Source organism: Mercenaria mercenaria, chromosome 11 (genome assembly GCF_021730395.1).
Source record: "Mercenaria mercenaria strain notata chromosome 11, MADL_Memer_1, whole genome shotgun sequence".
Taxonomy (NCBI): domain Eukaryota; kingdom Metazoa; phylum Mollusca; class Bivalvia; order Venerida; family Veneridae; genus Mercenaria; species Mercenaria mercenaria.
The window spans coordinates 2,622,545-2,642,384 of NC_069371.1; the positions used below are offsets into that span (position 1 = coordinate 2,622,545).

The following is a 19,840-nucleotide window of genomic DNA, read 5'->3' on the forward strand; positions in this document are numbered from 1 at the left end:
CGACATTTAGCGGTGTTGCGACATTTAACGGTGCCACACATGTGTTGGCATTTGCTTTATTTCAAATAGAGTGTTACAAATAAATCAGAAGTATATAAAGTAAAGGTGGTGAATATTGATATTTCACAGAGATGTTTTGTTTTTTATTTGCATGTAAACTGTTTTTTTTTTTTTATAAAGTTACATTTTGTGCAGGTGGCATGAAATTTTAATAGACAAAATGTAATTTCAGGTATTCTCTGCTTTATTCTAGTTGTTAATGAACAGCATTGAGGTACATATTAGTTGGTATTAAATAAAAAATAACCAAAACCCACCACCACAAGACGTCTCAAGGTTTTGATTAAATTATCGGAACCGCAAGTTACGACTGAAAGACTCGGGTGTAAGAATCATTACTGTTTCTCATATTAACAAGTTTTAATACCACTTTTATTTCTTGACGTTAAAAGCTTTCTATTAGGACTATGAAAAATGACGTCTTTTTTTCCCAATAGAGATGAAAAATAAGACATTGTAAAACATTTGATAGCATTTAAATGCTCCCGAGACCGAACTATTTACTATAAAAGGCTTAAAGAAAGGCTGAAAGTGACAATTCGCTCGGGACACGACTGTTCATGGTGAGCCGTGCCGCCATGTGGAGGTATGGAGTTTACCAGATTGTCTTTGTCATTATCCCATTTCTACTGATAGGTATTTTTTTTATTATTTCTACATATTTACATTATTTTGTTGTAACGAAACCTTCATAAAGTTGAATATTGATAGATGTGAACGTATACGCTTGTCTAATGTACATTATCCGTAACAAGAAAGAAAAATTTCTAAATCTTATGATTTTAACATCTTTAAATATTTTGCAATGTCAGAAAGACCATTGAACTGTACTGACGAGATAAAGAAACGCCTCATTGAAATTTGGCGTTATTTTTTTCCTAACGCTTTCAATTGTTGTGAAATGTAGTAAATCTACATGTACTCTGACCGACAAACACAGTGAACAAAAACTCGCGCGATTTCATTCAGCCATTTGTTCACTTCGTGTACCTGGTCATGATTTCCTCGTGCAGTCCGTGCATGTAAACCATGTGGTTTGATTGAACGATTTTTGCACATGTACATGTGTAATACGACACATAACCGTATTTTCAGCTATTCTCTGAAAAAAACATTAGTTTTCGTAATGCCGAGGCTGAATTCTGAAGAGAGGGCTCAGGTTTTGGCTATGCTTGAATGTGGGCGAACGCAGGAACAAGTTGCTAGACGTTTTAACGTCTCTCGTTCGACAATTGTGCGTCTTATTCGACGTGTTAGAGACACGGGAACGTCTATCGATAGACCACGTTCAGGTAGACCGCGTGTAACGTCAATACGACAGGATAATTATATACGTCAACGTCATTTACGAGACAGATTTGTGACGGCGCAATCTACGTCACGTATAGTTGTAGGTAACCGTGGACGTCCAATTAGTCGACAAACAGTGAGAAATCGACTCAGAGAACGCGGAATTACCTGTCGTAGGCCCTACCGCGGTCTAATTCTAACGTTACGCCACCGTCAACAACGTCTTATTTGGGCCCGCAACCATCGCGGCCAGCGTTGGCAGAACGTAGTGTTCAGTGACGAGTCGCGTTTCAACTTCTGGAACGCCGACGGTCGTATCCGTGTCTATAGACGACGCCATGAACGCTACGCAAACAATTGAGTTTTGGAGCACAATTGTTACGGTGGAGGTGGAGTAATGGTGTGGGCAGCAATCAACCATAGGTTTAAATCCCAACTCGTCGTTTGCCAAGGTAATCTTATAGCCAGGCGTTACATCGACCAGATATTACGTCATGTAGTTGTCCCTTTATTCCGTCAACGTCAAGGATTAGTCTATCAGCACGACAACGCGCGACCTCACGTTGCACGCGTCACCAGGGACTTTCTACAGGCTAGAAACATTAATGTTTTACCTTGGCCGGTGTGTTCACCGGACTGCAATCCGATTGAACACGCGTGAGATTATCTCGGACGGCGGTTACGCCAACGTCAACCCCAGCCAGCAAACGTCCGGGAACTGGTAGCAGCGCTGCACCAGGAGTGGGCCAGAATCCCACGGTATCTGTTACGCAACTGGTGCGGCTCTATGAGGTGTCGCCTTGCTGCTGTGGTTGCTAGCAGAGGTGGCCACACGCGCTACTGATTTTTCTAATGCATTTTCTCCGACCGGGCTATTAAAATTCAAGATTTAAGCATAATGCGACAATGAAATGATTTCTTATTGACCATAAATTCTTGTAAAGCATCTAATTTGCGAATGGAATTGTTCTTTTCTAATTTTGAATCACGGTTAACGAAAAATTGTATACCGAGTTTGAATGAGGCGTTTCTTTATCTCGTCAGTGTAGAACAATATACTGTAGCCTTAACTTCTGCAAGTTACGAAATAAGTTACACAGCACTGTCGTTTTCTAAAGTTACTCCACAGTCAAAAATAAAAAATGTTAAACAGGGCTAACATCTACAAAAATGATACAATTTAAAAGTATTGATATATACTTTTGTAATAATGTATAGAGTTTTATACGGCACTGAGGCTATTCAAAATGTTTGTTTTCATGACGTTGAATAAAACAGTTATTGAACTTTATTTCCATGGTAGGATGAGCCAAGTTGTAAATGTATGACAAAATATGTATGACTATATTTAGTAATATCCAAACTATTATGAGATGCTAGGAAGTCCAAAAAGGTCAAAACACTTTACTAAATTTACTAAAGGTAAAAAAGGTAAACTTTCTTGTTTAACGTGGGTAGTCGATGAAAGTCCTCACACAACTAATTTCCAGCCGAGCCCATTGCAGGTGTCATATTTACATTCCCAGCATCCAGTCTAGGCCGATTCTGCTGGAAACAGTACAATTTAAGTAAATCACCCAGCACTGAACACTAGTCGAGATATCAGCCGCGACCGGGAATCGAACCCGAACCGCTAGTGTTGTAGTCAAACCTGCTAACCATTGCGTCACTGATTCCCTAAATCTACACCGGCTCTATTAAGCAAAGTTTGCAAGATGAGGACAGTTATGCACATGCCTCACAGAGACGTCTGTTGGTGTGTAATTGATTGATGTCCCATAAACGTTAACCTATCCGTGGAGCATATATTGCGCAAACAATATCAATGTACGCACCAACATACTAGTAACAAAATGAAAACAGAAAATTGGATCAAACACCATTGGTGTATAAATAGTTTAGACATATATAAACAATACGGACAGATACTTTTTGTAATGCCACGAACATGAAGATTTGTTTACTTTATTGTATTAATCAAAAATAAGCATTTTAACCGGCTTCAAATCAAACAGATGACAAATGCCACTTTACACTATCACTATACGTTGAAATAATTCACATTTAACGTTAACTATTCCTTTTTGTACAGTTGCTGGTCTTAGTAAATTATCGTCGTGTATAATTATTTTGAAATATTACAGGGTTGTATTAATAATTAAACGTAGCTTTAGAGTGTACCTCAACGATTTTGGTAAATAAATTTTGCCAAGTAGATTATACTCAGCCATAATAAAAATAAATTGATTGTGAGTTCGAATACGTATATATTATAGTAAAAGTAGGAAAGTTGCACATTTTGTATGGTCAATGTCAGCCATTTCTGTCAACATAAATGTAAACAAAGGCACATATTCCTTGTTGATTTTGTTGTGTCAATTTTGTTTTAAAATATAAGATTCATATAACGTTCGAGATGCGTTCAAGCTGCATATTTACTTCTGATGGGAAGTTCGTAGATATTTTCTAAAGATGAAATATTACATTAAAACGTTTGACAAGTCAAATAATTCAACATACGGACAAAATGTGCGGATCCGTTTAATAATGGGCAAATATCACGGACCTTTTCATTTAGTTTCAAATATCACGGACCTTTTCATTTAGTTTCAAATATCACGGACCTTTTCATTTAGTTTCAAATATCACGGACCTTTTCATTTAGTTTCACTATATCATAGACCATGCGTTTATTTACAACTGTGAGAGGCGACATTGCTGAAAAACTTCTATTCGCGAAAATGATATCTTGTAAGTAGTCCAAATTTTGCAAATTAGTGTAAAAAAGTCAAGCACGAAACCCTATCATCTTTCTTTCCCTCGTGACCTCCAAAACTCAAAACACATGTCTTTCCTCCAAATTTTAGAGTTGACAGAAGCTAGGGAAGAAAATGAGACAACTGAAGATAAAATGTTCTTTTCTGTTTGTAGGTTTGGCTATTAAGTAACACCTTTGCTGCTTTTTGAAAATTCATCAAAACTGTATAACTATTATCAAAATGTATTCAAAACGGTGCTTAAGTAATTCATGTGTTTTGTTTATCAGAAGATGTGGTTAAAAGTTTGAAGTTGGCTAACGATTTCCAGTTTGCAGAATGCACTTGGGATGGAAACACATGCGCTGAAATAAAAGAGGTCAACAGGACAGCAGGTAACATGAATAGCTACCGCTGTAGAGGATTTTGTGAATGTGTCCTTTTGAGGAAATGTTTTTAATTTTCTTTCCGTTTATGCCTGTGCACGGTAAAAGCATTGTATCGAAAGGCTAAAATCATTACAGTCTATTGTTAATTCGATCAATATTCTTTATAGAAAGGCTAAATTGTCACAGCAATTCACAAATTTATTTATTTTTTGTTTCACAAATGTGATCAAATTTATTCAAAGTAATGCTAACCTTTCATAAATGCGATCGCTTTTATTCATAGAAAAACTTAAAGGTGTAGATCTTTATATGATTTATATTGCGCGTACTATAAAGCATAACAACAACAGCGTTTTACAAGTGTGATCACTGTTGTTCAGAGAAAATCTTAAGATGATTAACAGATGTGACCAGTGTTGATAATAAAATGGCTAAATAACAACATCGTGCAATAAATGTTACCAATATTGTTTATAGCAAGACCTAGAGTCATTGTCGTGCGTTTTACAATATTTTATTTTGTTTTTGTTGGGTTTATATGACGACTTTTCAAGCTTTTGATGGTGAAGGGAGACCCGAGATGCCCCTCCGGGGCCGAGATACCCCTCCGGACATTAAGTCATTACGGGTGTACCTTGGTATAACCACCGACCTTCCGTATGCCAGCTGAATGACATTCCTAGATGACGAATTGTACTAACAAAGCCAGGTTTCGAGGTCATGTTGTTGAGCGCACGTGCCTTTTAAAAAGACTGGTCAGCAATGCTCTGCAGCATTTTACAAATATATATGATCAATATTTTATCACAGTGAGAATAAAAGTCGATCTGTTAAGAGTTTTATAAAATGCGATCAATTTTATTTCTAGAAAACTTAGTCATTATATTGTGTTATACAAGAGATACATAGTATTCACAGGAAAGCTTAAACTCATAATGTGATTCCTTATGTTCGATGAAAGGCAAAGAAGTATCCTTATAGTGTTTTACAAATGTGATCAAAATTTATTCATAAAAGATATAATGATGTTGATGTATAAAAAGTCGTATTTTATCATGTAATTCCTGTGGCATATACTTTATAATGCGTAATTAAATAAATAATATTTTCATATCAGGTTAGTAATAATTTTATTTCATAAACATTGTCTCCACCCATGCAGACGATCTACCTTTTGACAGTAACTAGTTAAAGTGCTTGATGACATGATGTCATATACATTCTGTGAAAATTGAATTATTACTCATTCAATTAAGAAATAAAGTAAATATGCTCATCATGAACTAAAGTATAAATCACTTACCCTCTGTTCGACAAGAATAACACTAAATAATAGTGGTAGTGGACTATGCTTAATAAAATTGACATAATACGAGTTAAAAGGTCTATTTTAGATGACATCGTCAGTGATTGGCCGCCCGGACCCTACGCCCTACCTATGTCAGTTGACGGATGTCCAGAGTCAAAATGGAAGGGTTGGGAGCAAGGTTATATTGACTTTACCTGGAAAAACCCTTATGATGTTTTAACGAGAAACGTATCAACGTCGGATGTAGTGAATGATAATGACACAACTGTTGACCTGGAGGATATCACCCTGACCCAGATTACTGATATACAGAGTTTGATAATGGGACCATACAACAGATATAGAATAAAGCTCAACTTCTGTTTCAAACTGAGGAATGATCCCATACTTGACATAGGCAAGTGGCCAAATGGTTCTTATGGAATATATGGAGGTATGACCGGGTGTCCAACAGGTAATGTGTCACTTGAAAGTGTGACAGTAACTGACTTTATTGATATTACATGATTTGCAATAGGTAATTGAACAATCTTTTGTACTATTTCATATCTCTGCCTCCCCAACATGTAATCAATAACATTTAGCTCCTGTTTATTTCATACCAAACAACATATAACGAAAGAAGTTAATACTGTTTTGATGTCAAATCATAAAGCATGTAAAATGTAAAGTTTCGGTACCATTTTCATAACACAGGCTATTCGACTATTTATTCTGTTTGGCATTACTGGCTGTCTAATAACAACTAGACGAAATTTAGGCACAGTCTAAACATAGACTGATTAACAGGTCATATATATGAATGAGGTGTTTGTATGTGCCGTTTTAGATATGATTGGCCATGTAATTTAAGCACTTTCTTTATATCACAGACTGTTCAGTTAGGCGGGTTATATATGCTTATTATTGACATGTGCGTTTATGTGGTAACATAATAATACTTACAATATGTGTTTTACTCAACTTCAGCGTTTTCTGTTGATGATAAACTTATAAAGCTACCCAAATCATCTTTCTGGATAAGTGATGGGTATCTGCCTTTCTTTCAATTAAACAGGACTGAAGACAAAAAAGGTTAAAAACAAGATAACATGAATTATACCTGCTTTTCCTTATTTATTTGGTATTTCTCCTTAGTTCAAATAGAAAGTAGTGCATTTCAATTGTTTGATTACGAAAATTGGCCGTTACAACTGTTTAGAATATTTATTTCTTATTTGTAAGGAATCTACACATCGATCTTTTAAAAGAAGCTTATTATTATTATCATTATTTATTTATTCATTATCCTCCAATAATGAAGATTATACACAAAACATAGCACATACGTATATACAGAAACATATATAAACAGAAATACACAAATATTTACATATTCAAAAAGCCATTACAGACATTATATATCTCAGTGATAATAAAGCTGAACTTTTGTTTCTTTCGTTCATACATATATCACAGAATGCCTATAAAAAGTGACTGTGACTCTCTGCAGACCTGGAGCGCCTCTATAAATTACAGACTCCGGTATATACCGGATTCAAGCAATTTGAACGAAAAGTATCTGTAATGTATATATTTTGTAACCATGGTAATACTAACCCTAACCTTTAGTCAGTATATTATACATATTATACACTAAATGCGTGCGGGCATGCAATAATTTGCGTATTTTTGCCATGCGCTCCAATTGATAATCACTTCCGGACATGCGCAGAAGACCACTCCGGCTCTTCAATGAGCAACATCGATAAAAAGTACGGTTTTACAATCTTTACCTTAATATGACTTACTATATACATCCAATTATAACAACATCATCTATAAGCAGCCATCTATAAACCATTAAACAATATACATTTATATATATAATGTTGTATGTATGGACTCTAGGCAATATCATCCTCACCCCTTACCGAAACGAAATATGAGAGGTTTAGACGTTCTTGCCATTATTTAAGGACTGGTTCTCACCTTATATCCTTCACATGAAGGCATTATTAACCAGTGTCATTTATAAGCCTTATACAATTCTCTCAAAATCATACCATTGTAAAATTGGAAGCAACATTAAAATCAGAATATGGTTTAAAATATGTGGGTAGGACAAGAACCAAAGAAATTAAATAATGAAATAATATAAGTGGATATTACACGAGTGTCTTTGAAAGATACGAATGTAATATTTTTTTTATCATAATTATGTAAGCTGGTAGATATATATTTGCATTATATCATTTCTTCCTTATATCATTTATATAATAATTATAAGTGTAGAAGGTGTATGTAATAAAAATATTTTACGATACAAATCTAAATTATTTACTTGTATGCCCATTCTTTAAAGAAAAGCGAACTAAACTTATCCCTAGAAAATTCTATACAAGACCTAATATCCCGAAATTCAAGGAACTGCTTGCCAATAGAAATCCGAAACAGCTGACGAATCTTGCTAAATACGTTCGGTTTATCATGAATGCCTTTAGCCGTCCACAAGTTTAAATTCATCGTGACAGTATTCATTTAATGTGTCCGTTCACTAATTTACTTTATATATATATATTTTTTTTTTTCAAGCTGAAGTATTAATCTATGCCCGTTTTATAGTTACAGTATTTATCTATGTCTGTTCATAAGTTTGAATTTATAATTACAGTATTCAACTATGTTCGCTCACAGCTTTTTTCTTTGTTTCAGTATTTATCTATGTCCTTCTTATTACAGTATTCATCTAGGTCTGTTCATAAGTTTAAATATATAGTTACAGTATTGATATATGTCCGTACACAACTTTATTTTTTTTCTTTGTTTCAGTATTCATCTATGTCCGTTTTATACTTACAGTATTCATCTAGGTCCGTTCACAGGTTTAAATTTACAGTTATAGTATTAATCTATGCCCGTTCACAATTTTAAATTTAGAGTTACAGTACAACTTTAATGTTTCTAATTTCAGAATTCATCTTTGTTCGGTTTATAGATACAGTACTCATCTATGTCCGTTCACGTGTTTTAATTTATAGCTTCAGTATTCAAGTATGCCCGTTTACAAGTTTAATTCTATATTTACAGACTATTCATCTACGCCTATTCACAACTTTATTTTTTTAGTTTAAGTATTCATCTATGTCCGTTTTATAGTTACAGTATTCATCAATGTCCGTTCACAATCTTAAAATTTAATGTTACAGTATTCACCTAAGTCCATTTTAAAGGTACTGTAACAGTACTCGTCTATGTCCGTTCATAAGCTTAAATTTATAGTTACAGTATCTATCTATGTATAATCCATTGTTATATGGTTTTGTAGTTGTTAATGTTGTTTTTATTAAGAAAAACAAACAAACATAAATGGCTGTGACAATCGGCGATTACTGCCCTTGCCCGTGTATACAAACTACTAGCACTCTTGTCGTCCGTTTTATGTATTTCTGCAATATATTAAATTTAGATAAAACAAAAGAAGAAGATTAACCACTTTCCCCACAAACATAAAATGTATATATCGCCAATACCAATACCCGCTTGTGAATTTCTTGTATATATGTTTTGCGCACATGTTATTGCAAAATGTTAATTTGTAATCTGTGCTTCTTCAATAAAGTTCTGTTCTGTTCTGTACAAGAAAAAAATCTGTTTTGAAAAACAACATCCTCTGAAAATGCTCCCATGAAATCTGCAGTGTAACAATTGTGCGCATATGCAGACATTTTCTCAATGAATAAAACTAAAACCTGGGAATTCACAATGAAAGTGGTCCAAATCTTTTCTGACTACAATAATCAACAAGAGCTCATAGAACACGAAATGACCCCTTGATGCATTCAGTCACTGCACAAGGAACAGAAATACCTCTATATCAAATTTGATCTTAGACCAAAGCATTCTCTGGTTATTTTGCAAAAACGTTCTACTGTTCTGGGTCAACGTGACCTTGACTTTTGAACTAAAAATCATTAGGGGTCATCTGCTGGTCATTATCAACCTCCCTACTACGTTTTGTGATTCTAGGTAGGCCCAAGCATTCCCAAATTATCGTCCGGAAACAATTTAACTGTACCAAGTCACTGTGACTTTGACCTTCTGACCTCAAATTCTGTAGGGGTCATCTGCTGGTCATGATCAAACTCCTATTAAGTTTCGTGATCCTAGGCCCAAGCTTTCTCAAGTTATCATCAGGAAACGGTTTAACTGTTGTGGGTCACAGTGACCTTGAACTTTGACCTAATGACCTCAAAATCAATAAGGGTCATTTGATGCTCATTATCAACCTCCCTATAAAGTTTCATGATCCTAGGCTCAAGCTTTCTTAAGTTATCATCCAGAAATGGTTAAATTGTTCCGAGTGACTGTGACCTTGACCTTTGACCTCAAAATTGATAGGGGTCATCTGCTGGTCATGATCAACCTCCCTATCAACTTTCATGATCCTAGGCCCAAATGTTCTTGAGTTACCATCCTGAAACCATTTGACTCTTCCAGGTCACTGTGACCTTGACCTTTGACCTACTAACCTAAAAATATATATGGATCATCTGCTGGTCATGACCAACCTCCCTATTAACTTTCATTATCCTAGGCCCAAGTATTCTTGAGTTATCATCCGGAAACTGTTTAACTGTTCTAGATCACTGTGTTCTTGATATTTGACCTACTGACCTCAAAATCAATAGGGTTCATCTGATAGTCATGACCAACCTTCCTATCAAATTTCATAATCATAGGCCTAAGTGTTCTTGAGTTATCATCCGGAAATGGTTTAACCGTTCAGAGTCACTGTGACCTAGATCTTTGACCTATTTTACCTCAAAATCAATAGAGGTCATCTGCTGGTCATGACCAACCTTCCTATCAACTTTCATGATAATAGGCCTAAGCGTTCTTGAGTTATCATCTGGAAACCGATTGGTCTACGGACCCTCCGACATACCAACCGACATCTGCAAAACAGTATACCCCTCCTTCTTCGAAGGGGGCATTATAAAATTTAGCCAAATATAAAATTGCCACCATATTTCATCATAAATATGAAACTACATTTTGAATGTAACACAGAGCAGTCACTTTCTATTTGGTGTAAACAGTCCTTGAGTTGCAGTCAATTCAAGGAGGCTGTGGGTTTTTTTTTTTGCATCTCGTATGATTTGCCCAAATTTTACACACTGTCAGTTCAAGACACTTCAAAGCACCCAAACAGTTGGCACCCCATAAAGTAAGTTACTGAAACCTTTAAAGGGAAAATATCAAACACCATCTAATTATTTCAGTACGGAAGAGTTGCCAATATTGTAATTTACAGGCTGTAGCTCTAAGTTTCCATGTGTGACACCATCATATGGCCGTTTCAAATTATGTCAGCATCACCTACACTGGATTTATGCGATCTAAAGATAATCATTACCTTTTATCATAGGAAAAACTGGTCATTTATATTTCAATAGTGTTAACAACTGAAACAGATTTTCAACATTTTTTCTGACGATGATAACAAAATCTCTACATATCAGACTAAAACTACTTCAAATAAAGATTTTCAACTTACTTCGACGCGGACTGCGGACAGCGGACTGCGTACTTACAGTAGGGGTTTTCTCAAAATATTTAAAGGTTCGCAAGAAAAAAGATACCTATGGTATATATGTTTCTTTTACCTATATGTGCAGTTACTTTTGCCTTCTCAATTAGTGTATTGTGATATAATTATCTGCTAATACAATACATACGTTTGAAAATATATGGATAGTAAACAGGCTACATTTAACACTCGTAATCGCAAATTTCAGATGTCATACTCTATTATTTTTAGTTCATGTCACATTTAAACGAGTCGGCTACATAAATGTCTACATGTAGGGTGCCTCTAGATTCAGCTTAATACCGGTACTCTGTCACATTTTACTTGTCTTTAGCATGTTCTTCAAAATATCCGTATGCTTTAACATTTTGTTTTGATATTGAGATATTTCTTCTGCGCGACGCTAACGATTTCAAAGTGTCAACCCAGTGCAACGATAATACTTCATCTTAATATGTTCATGCATAAAAAAATTCAACTTGAAACGTGGATTTGAAGATAACGGCGATTCCTATAAAAAACAACAGTTTGGGTTTAATTTGTGTCCGTCCATACGGTTCCTAGACTTGTATTTCCTAGCAACAACATAAGAAAAAAGCAGTGCAAAATATTATTGTGAAAAAAATCGATACATTTTGAATAAAACAAACGTCCGTTAAATTTTTGTTGCATAGTATAAATACCGTGTTCTCGTAGACTTCTGTACTGAAAAAGTCATTGTTTTTCATTAATTTTGATAACTGTAAAATGTTACATAAAATCATGAAAAGTTTAATGAAATATCTTAAATGATTTAGTTCAACACTTTGTCAAAACATACGGGAAGTTCTCATACATGCATCTTTCATCCCTGTCGAAACGAGATCCGATATATATATTACCATAATTTAGCGGCAACATCCTGAGTTAGTTATGTATCAGCATGTTTGAAAATTAAAAAGAAAGAATATCCACTTCATATTAACATAATCTGATATTAGGTTTTGAAAAATGATCAAGACATGCTCGATCTTGATTACTGAGATCACGCCAAGACTGAATTCCTGGGCTTCTGTTTTCAAAATATTTTGGGTCTCAGTTGAGTTTGATAATGAAACATTGTCATTGATATCAATATTGCGTATTAAAATTTAATATTTAAATTCATGACTATTTTCAATTGGCTATTCAGTATGGATTGTCAGTCTCAGCTGAAATTTAATCTTTAAGTACCATCAAAACTAGCTGTCATCTTTTCAATCTAAAACCCAGCTGAGACCGAAAATTGTTTTGAGAAGAAAGGGCCTGAGAAGCGTCCAAGGTCAAAATTCGATCATATTCCAAAAATGTTTTATGGCCAGTAAATGCATAGAATTGTCAACGAGATTACATTTTTGAATTAGTCAACTCCTATGACGCTATTTGAGCAATTCTGTGTGGTCATTTGATACAACAAGCTTTGAAGTTGAGACTCTAGTAGCCTTTTATCATTATTTACAAAGGCTTTTTAGTCGAACAAATGCAGTATGTGTAGATACTTGTCTTCAGGGAACTTGAACAAAGATTTAAACTCATGAAAACTAAAGGTCTATATTGGTTTAAAAATTCATTATGTAGCCATCACATATATCATGGCAGGGTGACCGGGAATACTGAATGAATTCAGTATCGCATAAAACTGAATTTGTAGGGTTTGAAATGGTTAAGAATATGATAATACTAGCGCGGCATATTTTTACCGCGATGCATTACAATGTCACGCTTCGTACCGTGCATATTCAAAATTGTGCGTCGTACAATAGCATTTCAGCGTCGCGCGTGCTATAATACGAAAACCCATGCTCCATATACACTATATACATTTTTGATACCAAAATTTTTGTTGTGATCCCCTACCGTAAGGGTCGGTGAACCTCTTGCGGCGCAGGGGAAGAGTGTCTTTCTCCTCACCAGAAGGTCATTGGTTCAAATTGTGGTTTACAGGGTATGTTGATCGTTGAATCAACAGCCGTTTTCACTGCTAGCGAATACTAGCTAGAACCTCACGAAATTGACAGCAAGAATATAAATAAGTTGCAGCACTTCAAATAAAAAGAAGTTTGCGATACAGATCCTCTAGCTTCTTGTTCATAAATACGGTAGTCGAAAGATTTGAATATACATTAATCAAAAAGCGATATCAAAGGTAAAAGGGTGAAAAATTTTAAAAATGCCCCCACACTGTTAAGAAAATATATTGGTAATTCATATAAAAAAACGGATATTGATAAATCTTATAACTGTCTTTTCTCAGATATTTTAAAGATGTTTTTCACAATTATTTATAGCGGACAGAATTTTTTGTAACTTTGCATATTTATAGATTGATGTATGACAAGTTAAAATAAAAAATAAAAATAATAGGTACCCGTGCTTCTTTTTTCAATATTCAAAGTTTATTAAGAACACCAAATCGATATTTTTGTCTGAAGAAACAGTACAGACAATGTCATAATAAAACTACTGCAAACAATTATTTATTCGAAGTTTCACTCTGATGTTACTGTGTATGCACTGAATTAATAACACCTTTATAACTATGCATTAAATGTCAACATATAGTTATATTAACTCAGAAAAATTACTCTTGACAGATGTCGAAAGTATCTGAAACTGAGAGAAACACGAAGTATTTCATAATGATATAAAAAATCTAGCGGAGAGAATTTTTCCAAATTTTATATTATGTAAGCTAGAACTAAGACAAAAAAATCTTAACCAAAAAAATAATATCAACCCGTGCTTGTTTTCAAGAAAAATTCAAAATTATTCACTCCATCCACAAAAGTATTTTTTCATTACCCCACCCACCTAAAAATTATGAACATTTTTTTCTTACAAAACAAATTGCGCAATGTTATTATCAGTTCCTTAACCAATATTCTTACTCACATGCGGAATAATGCTCCTTTATAAGGTTGCATGCCTCTAGGTCAAATACTTTTTGAGATACGTGCTACACAAGCTTTCACATCCCATTTACGTATATATTTGACCACGTCAAGGGAAATAAATCTGTTTTTATTGAGTGAAACCTCAAATAAAAGCACTGGTGCACAACTTCGCATGCTGAATTTAATTCTTGTGTGGTTTCATTGGCGCATATAATTTTGAGGTACATGCGACACAAATGTTAGACCCTTTATGTACAATTTGACTATCAAGGGCCATAACTCTGGTCTTACTACGTGAAATGCGGGATGGGGCACAAAAAGTATAACAACATTTTTAGGAAGTCACATTTGAACTTGAAGGAGATATATCTACGTTAAGATTTTCTGGAATTTTATTTGACTTGGAGTCGGCTGCATCATTACTGGACGAAATAGTTTACTTTCAAATTGGCTGTCCACAATGTATTCAATTCGAGCACTTCTTATAACTACTCCTCCAATAAAACACCATCACTCTTAAAGGTAAAATATGGATGCACGACCTACATTGTCAGTACATACGATATATTTTGTGCGAGTGCGCTGCATATCCGACAATTATGCACTTTCGGCGACGAATTCTGAACTTTACAGTGGATATCGCTTGCTGCGCGATTGAGCTGCGCACAAAATATTGTGATGAACACCTTTAAATGAAAACAGTATTACGGCATTAGAACCGGATGCTAAATATGCAACTGTTCAGTTATGCATAACTTCCTCATATACAGTTTGAGAAAACCCCTATAGTAAGTCCGTAGTCCGTGGTCCGCAGTACGCGTCGAAGTAAGCTGAAAATCTCTAATATGAACTTCCTGCTTCGTTAAGCACTCAGTTATACTACCTCAATATCCACATGTATCACAGTATGCACATTTCAAAAATACATGTATATGTATTACAAAAATCTTTGATCAAGATTTCCAAATGCAAATATAATGAGTTTTTTTTTTCAAAAAGTTCTTGAGTTTAAACTATAGTGTGTCATAAAACTATGCTTAACTCTAAATTTGGTGCAAATGAAACATCTAGAGTGAAAGCCTTGATCTTTTGGTGATATAAATTTAAATATAATGTATTATTTTATTAAGGGAATAGTCCTGCAAAATTATAGTCTTTTCTACGTAGCAGTTGCAGCATTTTTTTTCAATTACGCAAACATTTCGCCATGGCAACCATGTTTATTACAAAACTGTAAAATTCAAACATCATTTTTTTTCAACAGAATTACTTCTATAGTGTCATCCAAATTCACGCAACGGTACCAGCAAAGAGTTCATTAAAGAAAGGTGAATCGATGAGCTTAAAATTTAAATGCAAATGGCAATGGAGGTGGAGCACACAATTGCAACCAAATACAAGCAACCATTTGAAGTGAAGTGACAGGAGAAATGGTTGAGGAGACCAACCAAGACATGAAGACAAGAGTCCTATCAATGATGGAAGGTCCAACTGGGAAGAAAAGGATCACCCGACCACTTTCAAAGGCGGTCATTTTAGCAATCACTTATCATTATTCATCAAGTCTGATCCAATATGTTAGTTTCTTCTGTGATATTTAAAGCATAACCAAGTACTTCATATTGTAGTTCATGTCATATAAAATTAATTGCATACATTACAGAAATTCAATTTTCTTATACGGTGAAAACAATTTTCAAACGTATGAAAATCCACATATTTCAAAATTTTCCCAACTTTTATTTAGTTAAAGATCTATTCAATAAAATCAGTATTGACATTTATTGTTTTCAAAAGTAGGCATTTCATAAGATAATGTTTAAGTACTATTTTAATATTTTATATACAGATATTCTAAAAATTTGTGGCAAAGCAATCTGGATACCATAAGCATATTGATTTCTTTTATGAAATGAAACATTTGCCTAACATAAAAATTCTATGTTAGTACTTTTTAGCTCTCAGTTTGGGCTCTGTTTTTTTAGTCTGACAATGTTACCTCTGGGCCTGTTCTCCTGTCATTGTTTGTATGGTTAGAAGTACTGGACCTTGTGATCTTGTGAAATTTACTGGACTACCCTACAATATGGAGTGAAACTAATAGGTATTTCCCACCATCACTAATTAACAGACAAAAATAAATTTTTAACGTTTATACAATTTATTACTTTGCAGTTCATAAACAGATTCTAGAATGCGATACTGACATTTCATCAAAAAGGCCCATGGCAAAAAATACCAAAGGCCCCAACCCTCTGAACATAGCTATATAATCCCTGGAAAGGAAAATGAATACATCTGCTATCATGACTGCTATGGACATTTATTTGTTGGCTGAAAGGTGGACTTGCCTAATAATAAGGTTGCATTGCAGTTTTCTATTTTCCTGACTTACATAGGTAATTCAGGCAAACACATCACTTTCAAGAAAGAAGTATTCCTTAAATGTTTCTTTAGTTACAAAGACATACACTATTTTTTAAATAAAGATCAGACCTCTCCTAATAAACACCATTTCCCCATTTTCTGCAAAAAAATAAAGTTATATTTTAATTAAGGTCCTAAGTGAATACCAGATGTATGGTGCATTTATATTTACTTAAAAATGTAAACAAGAGGGCCATAATGGCCCTATATCGCTCACCTGTTATCATTGCACTTAAGGACAAGAAGGTCAAAAAATCATAATCAAGATCAATCAAAAGAATCATGAGAAAATATAGTTGAAATTTTCTTAAAGGTACAGATATTGTCAAAATACACCTAAAAATTGGAGATACCATCCATGTTGTACCGCAGAAAAGTGGTCTCGGTTTTTCCCTGCGGCCAATAATAAAAAAGTTACTAAATAAGCTATTTATAGTAATATAAAGGTAAGTAATAAAAAAAAAATATTGTATGTGAACAAAAGAAGGATCTGCCAAATAAAAACAAGAGCACTGCAATGCAACGCAAATGCAGAGCAATATACACACAAAACAAAGTCATATGACCTTTGACCCCTAAGTGTGACCTTGATCTTGAAGTGAGCCATCCGAAACAGGTGCTCTGCAAGTTGTTTCGAGGAGGTGAACATTTGTGTCAGGTTTCTTTGAAATCCTTCATGTGGTTCAAGAGTTACAGAGCGGAAGGGAAATTGCTAACCAACAGACAGACGGACACCAATAACATAATACGTCCCTTAGGGCATACAAAAAGGAATCGAGATCTTATGGTGATACAAGCTGTGTGCAAGTTTGGTTAAAATCAATCATAAATGAAGCTGCTATTGTGCAGACAAGGTCAAAATAGCTAATTTTGGCCCTTTCAGGGGCCATAACTCTGGAACCCATTGTAAGATCTGGCCAGTTCAAGAAAGGAACCAAGATCTTATGGTGACACAAGTTTTGTGCAAGTTTGATTAAATTCAAATCATAAATGAAGCTGCTATTGTGCAGACAAGGTCAAAATAGCTAATTCTGGCCCTATCAGGGGCCATAACTCTGGAACCCATAATGGAATCTGGCCAATTCAATAAAGGAACCAAGATGTTATGGTGATACAAGTTGTGTGCAAGTTTGGTTAAAATCAAATCATAAATAAAGCTGCTATTGTGCAGACAAGGTCAAAATAGCTAATTTTGGCCCTTTCAGGGGCCATAACTCTGTAACCCATAAATAAATCTGGCAAGTTCAAGAAAAGAATCAAGATCTTATGGTGATACAAGTTGTTTGCAAGTTTGATAAAAATCAGATCATAAATAAAGCTGCTATTGTGCAGACAAGGTCAAAATAGCTAATTTTGGCCCTTTCAGAGGCCATAACTCTAGAACCCATAATAGGATATGGCCAGGTCAAGACAGGAACCAAGATCTTATGGTGATAAAAGTTGTGTGCAAGTTTGGTTAAAATAAAATCATAAATGAAACCACTATCGTGCAGACAAGAAATTGTGGATGGACGGCGGACGAAGGGCGATCACAAAAGCTCACCCTGTCACTACATGACAGGTGAGCTAAAAAAACAACAACAAAAAAAAAACCCAAAACATTATAGGGCCTTAATAAATGCCACCTTTTTGTAAAATGTAATGTCCCTTGGGGCATTAATAAGGGAATATACGTTAAATTAACCTCTGTGATAATTTGATACTAAATACGCCAATTTACAAGAGTAAAAAGTATGCTTAAATTCTATATCATAAAAATCTTTCAATATGTAAAAATGTCATCTAAATTTTTATTTTTCAACAGACTCTAATTTTCAAAACATGCTACTTTGGCTGGGGTGCCCTTAGCAAATCATCAAGCAACCCTATACTTCTTGGCAATATTCTCTGTCTATCTTTTATTATATCTTTCTTTGAAACTCCAGTTATATTTTCAATGTATTTCACATTAATGGCACAATATTTCTATTTTTCATGAAGTTCTCCATGAACTTTCATGTGAATTCGCAAATTGTGCTTCTGAACAAAAGATTTTCCACAAATTCCACAGAAAAACTTTGGCGGTAGATGAATCTTAAAATGTTTTTTCATGTCTTGTTTCACTTTGAAAGTTTTTGAGCATTCAGGACAAGGAAATGGTTTCTCCTCCATGTGATATTTTTTGTGTGTTGTTAACAAATCAGCTCGTTTGAATTTCTTTCCACACTGCTCACAGTTGTGTGGCTTCTGATCTGAAAAATAAACACAGAATTTTTTAAACACAGATGTTTTAACACTTACTATAATGCCAATATCTTGCAAACTACTGGAAGTAAAATTCTGAAATTAAACAATTAAACAAGAGGGCCATGATAGCCCTAGATTACTCACCTGAGATTCACAGCCTTGCTGAAAGGCGTATGCTAGAATTCAGGTGAAATTTTTCCCAATAATAGAATTTCTTCAAACTTTGGATAAGGACAATCATCTAAGAAACAAAAATATGCAATAACAAGAGCTGTCACTAATGGTGACAAATGCCCCCGCAGCACCTTGACCTTTGACGTGGTGACCCCAAAGTCAGTAGGGGTGGTGTACTCAATAAGTACTATCAGCATGTGAAGTTTGAAGGTCCTGGGTGCAGTGGTTCGCATGTAAAGTGCCTTCATGCAAAAAGTTCATGTTGGCCCCTGTGAACTTGACCTTTGACCTGGTGACCCAAAAGTCAGTATAGTTGGTGTACTCATAAAATACTACCAGCATGTAAAGTTTGAAGGTCCTGGGTGAAGTGGTTCGCCAGTAAAGTGCCTTCATGCAAAAAGTTAACGTTGGCCCCTGTGACCTTGACCTTTGACCTGGTGACCCCAAAGTCAGTAGGGGTGGTGTACTCAATAAGTACTATCAGCAGTGAAGTTTGAAGGTCCTGGGTGCAGTGGTTCGCGAGTAAAGTGCCTTCATGCAAAAAGTTAACGTTGTGACGAACTAACTAACTAACTAACGAACGGACGGACAGTTGAAAACTAATATGCCTCCCTTCGGGGGCATAAAAATCATAGGTCACCGGTATTGAAAAATAGTTATCTGCCCTTGAAAACAACATTTTCCCCAAATAATTTTGCCCATCTCATATACAGGGAATTCTAGCG

The 19,840-nt window shown here is 34.9% G+C and overlaps 1 protein-coding gene across 4 annotated transcripts in view; it reads right to left on the bottom strand.

Moving 5' to 3' along the window:
- Positions 1–15,973: 15,973 nt before the first annotated feature.
- LOC123531608 (zinc finger and BTB domain-containing protein 24-like) overlaps positions 15,974–19,840 on the bottom strand; it is a 30,028-nt gene continuing 26,161 nt past the window's right edge. For 2 of the 4 annotated variants that reach the window (XM_045312719.2, XM_045312718.2), the window contains exon 7: positions 15,974–18,946. In XM_045312719.2, the coding sequence (XP_045168654.2) occupies positions 18,681–18,946 (266 nt within the window). In that variant the 3' untranslated portion in view covers positions 15,974–18,680. The remainder of the gene's footprint in view (positions 18,947–19,840) is intronic. The other 2 variants (XM_045312722.2, XR_006682456.2) reach the window with 2 other exon arrangements.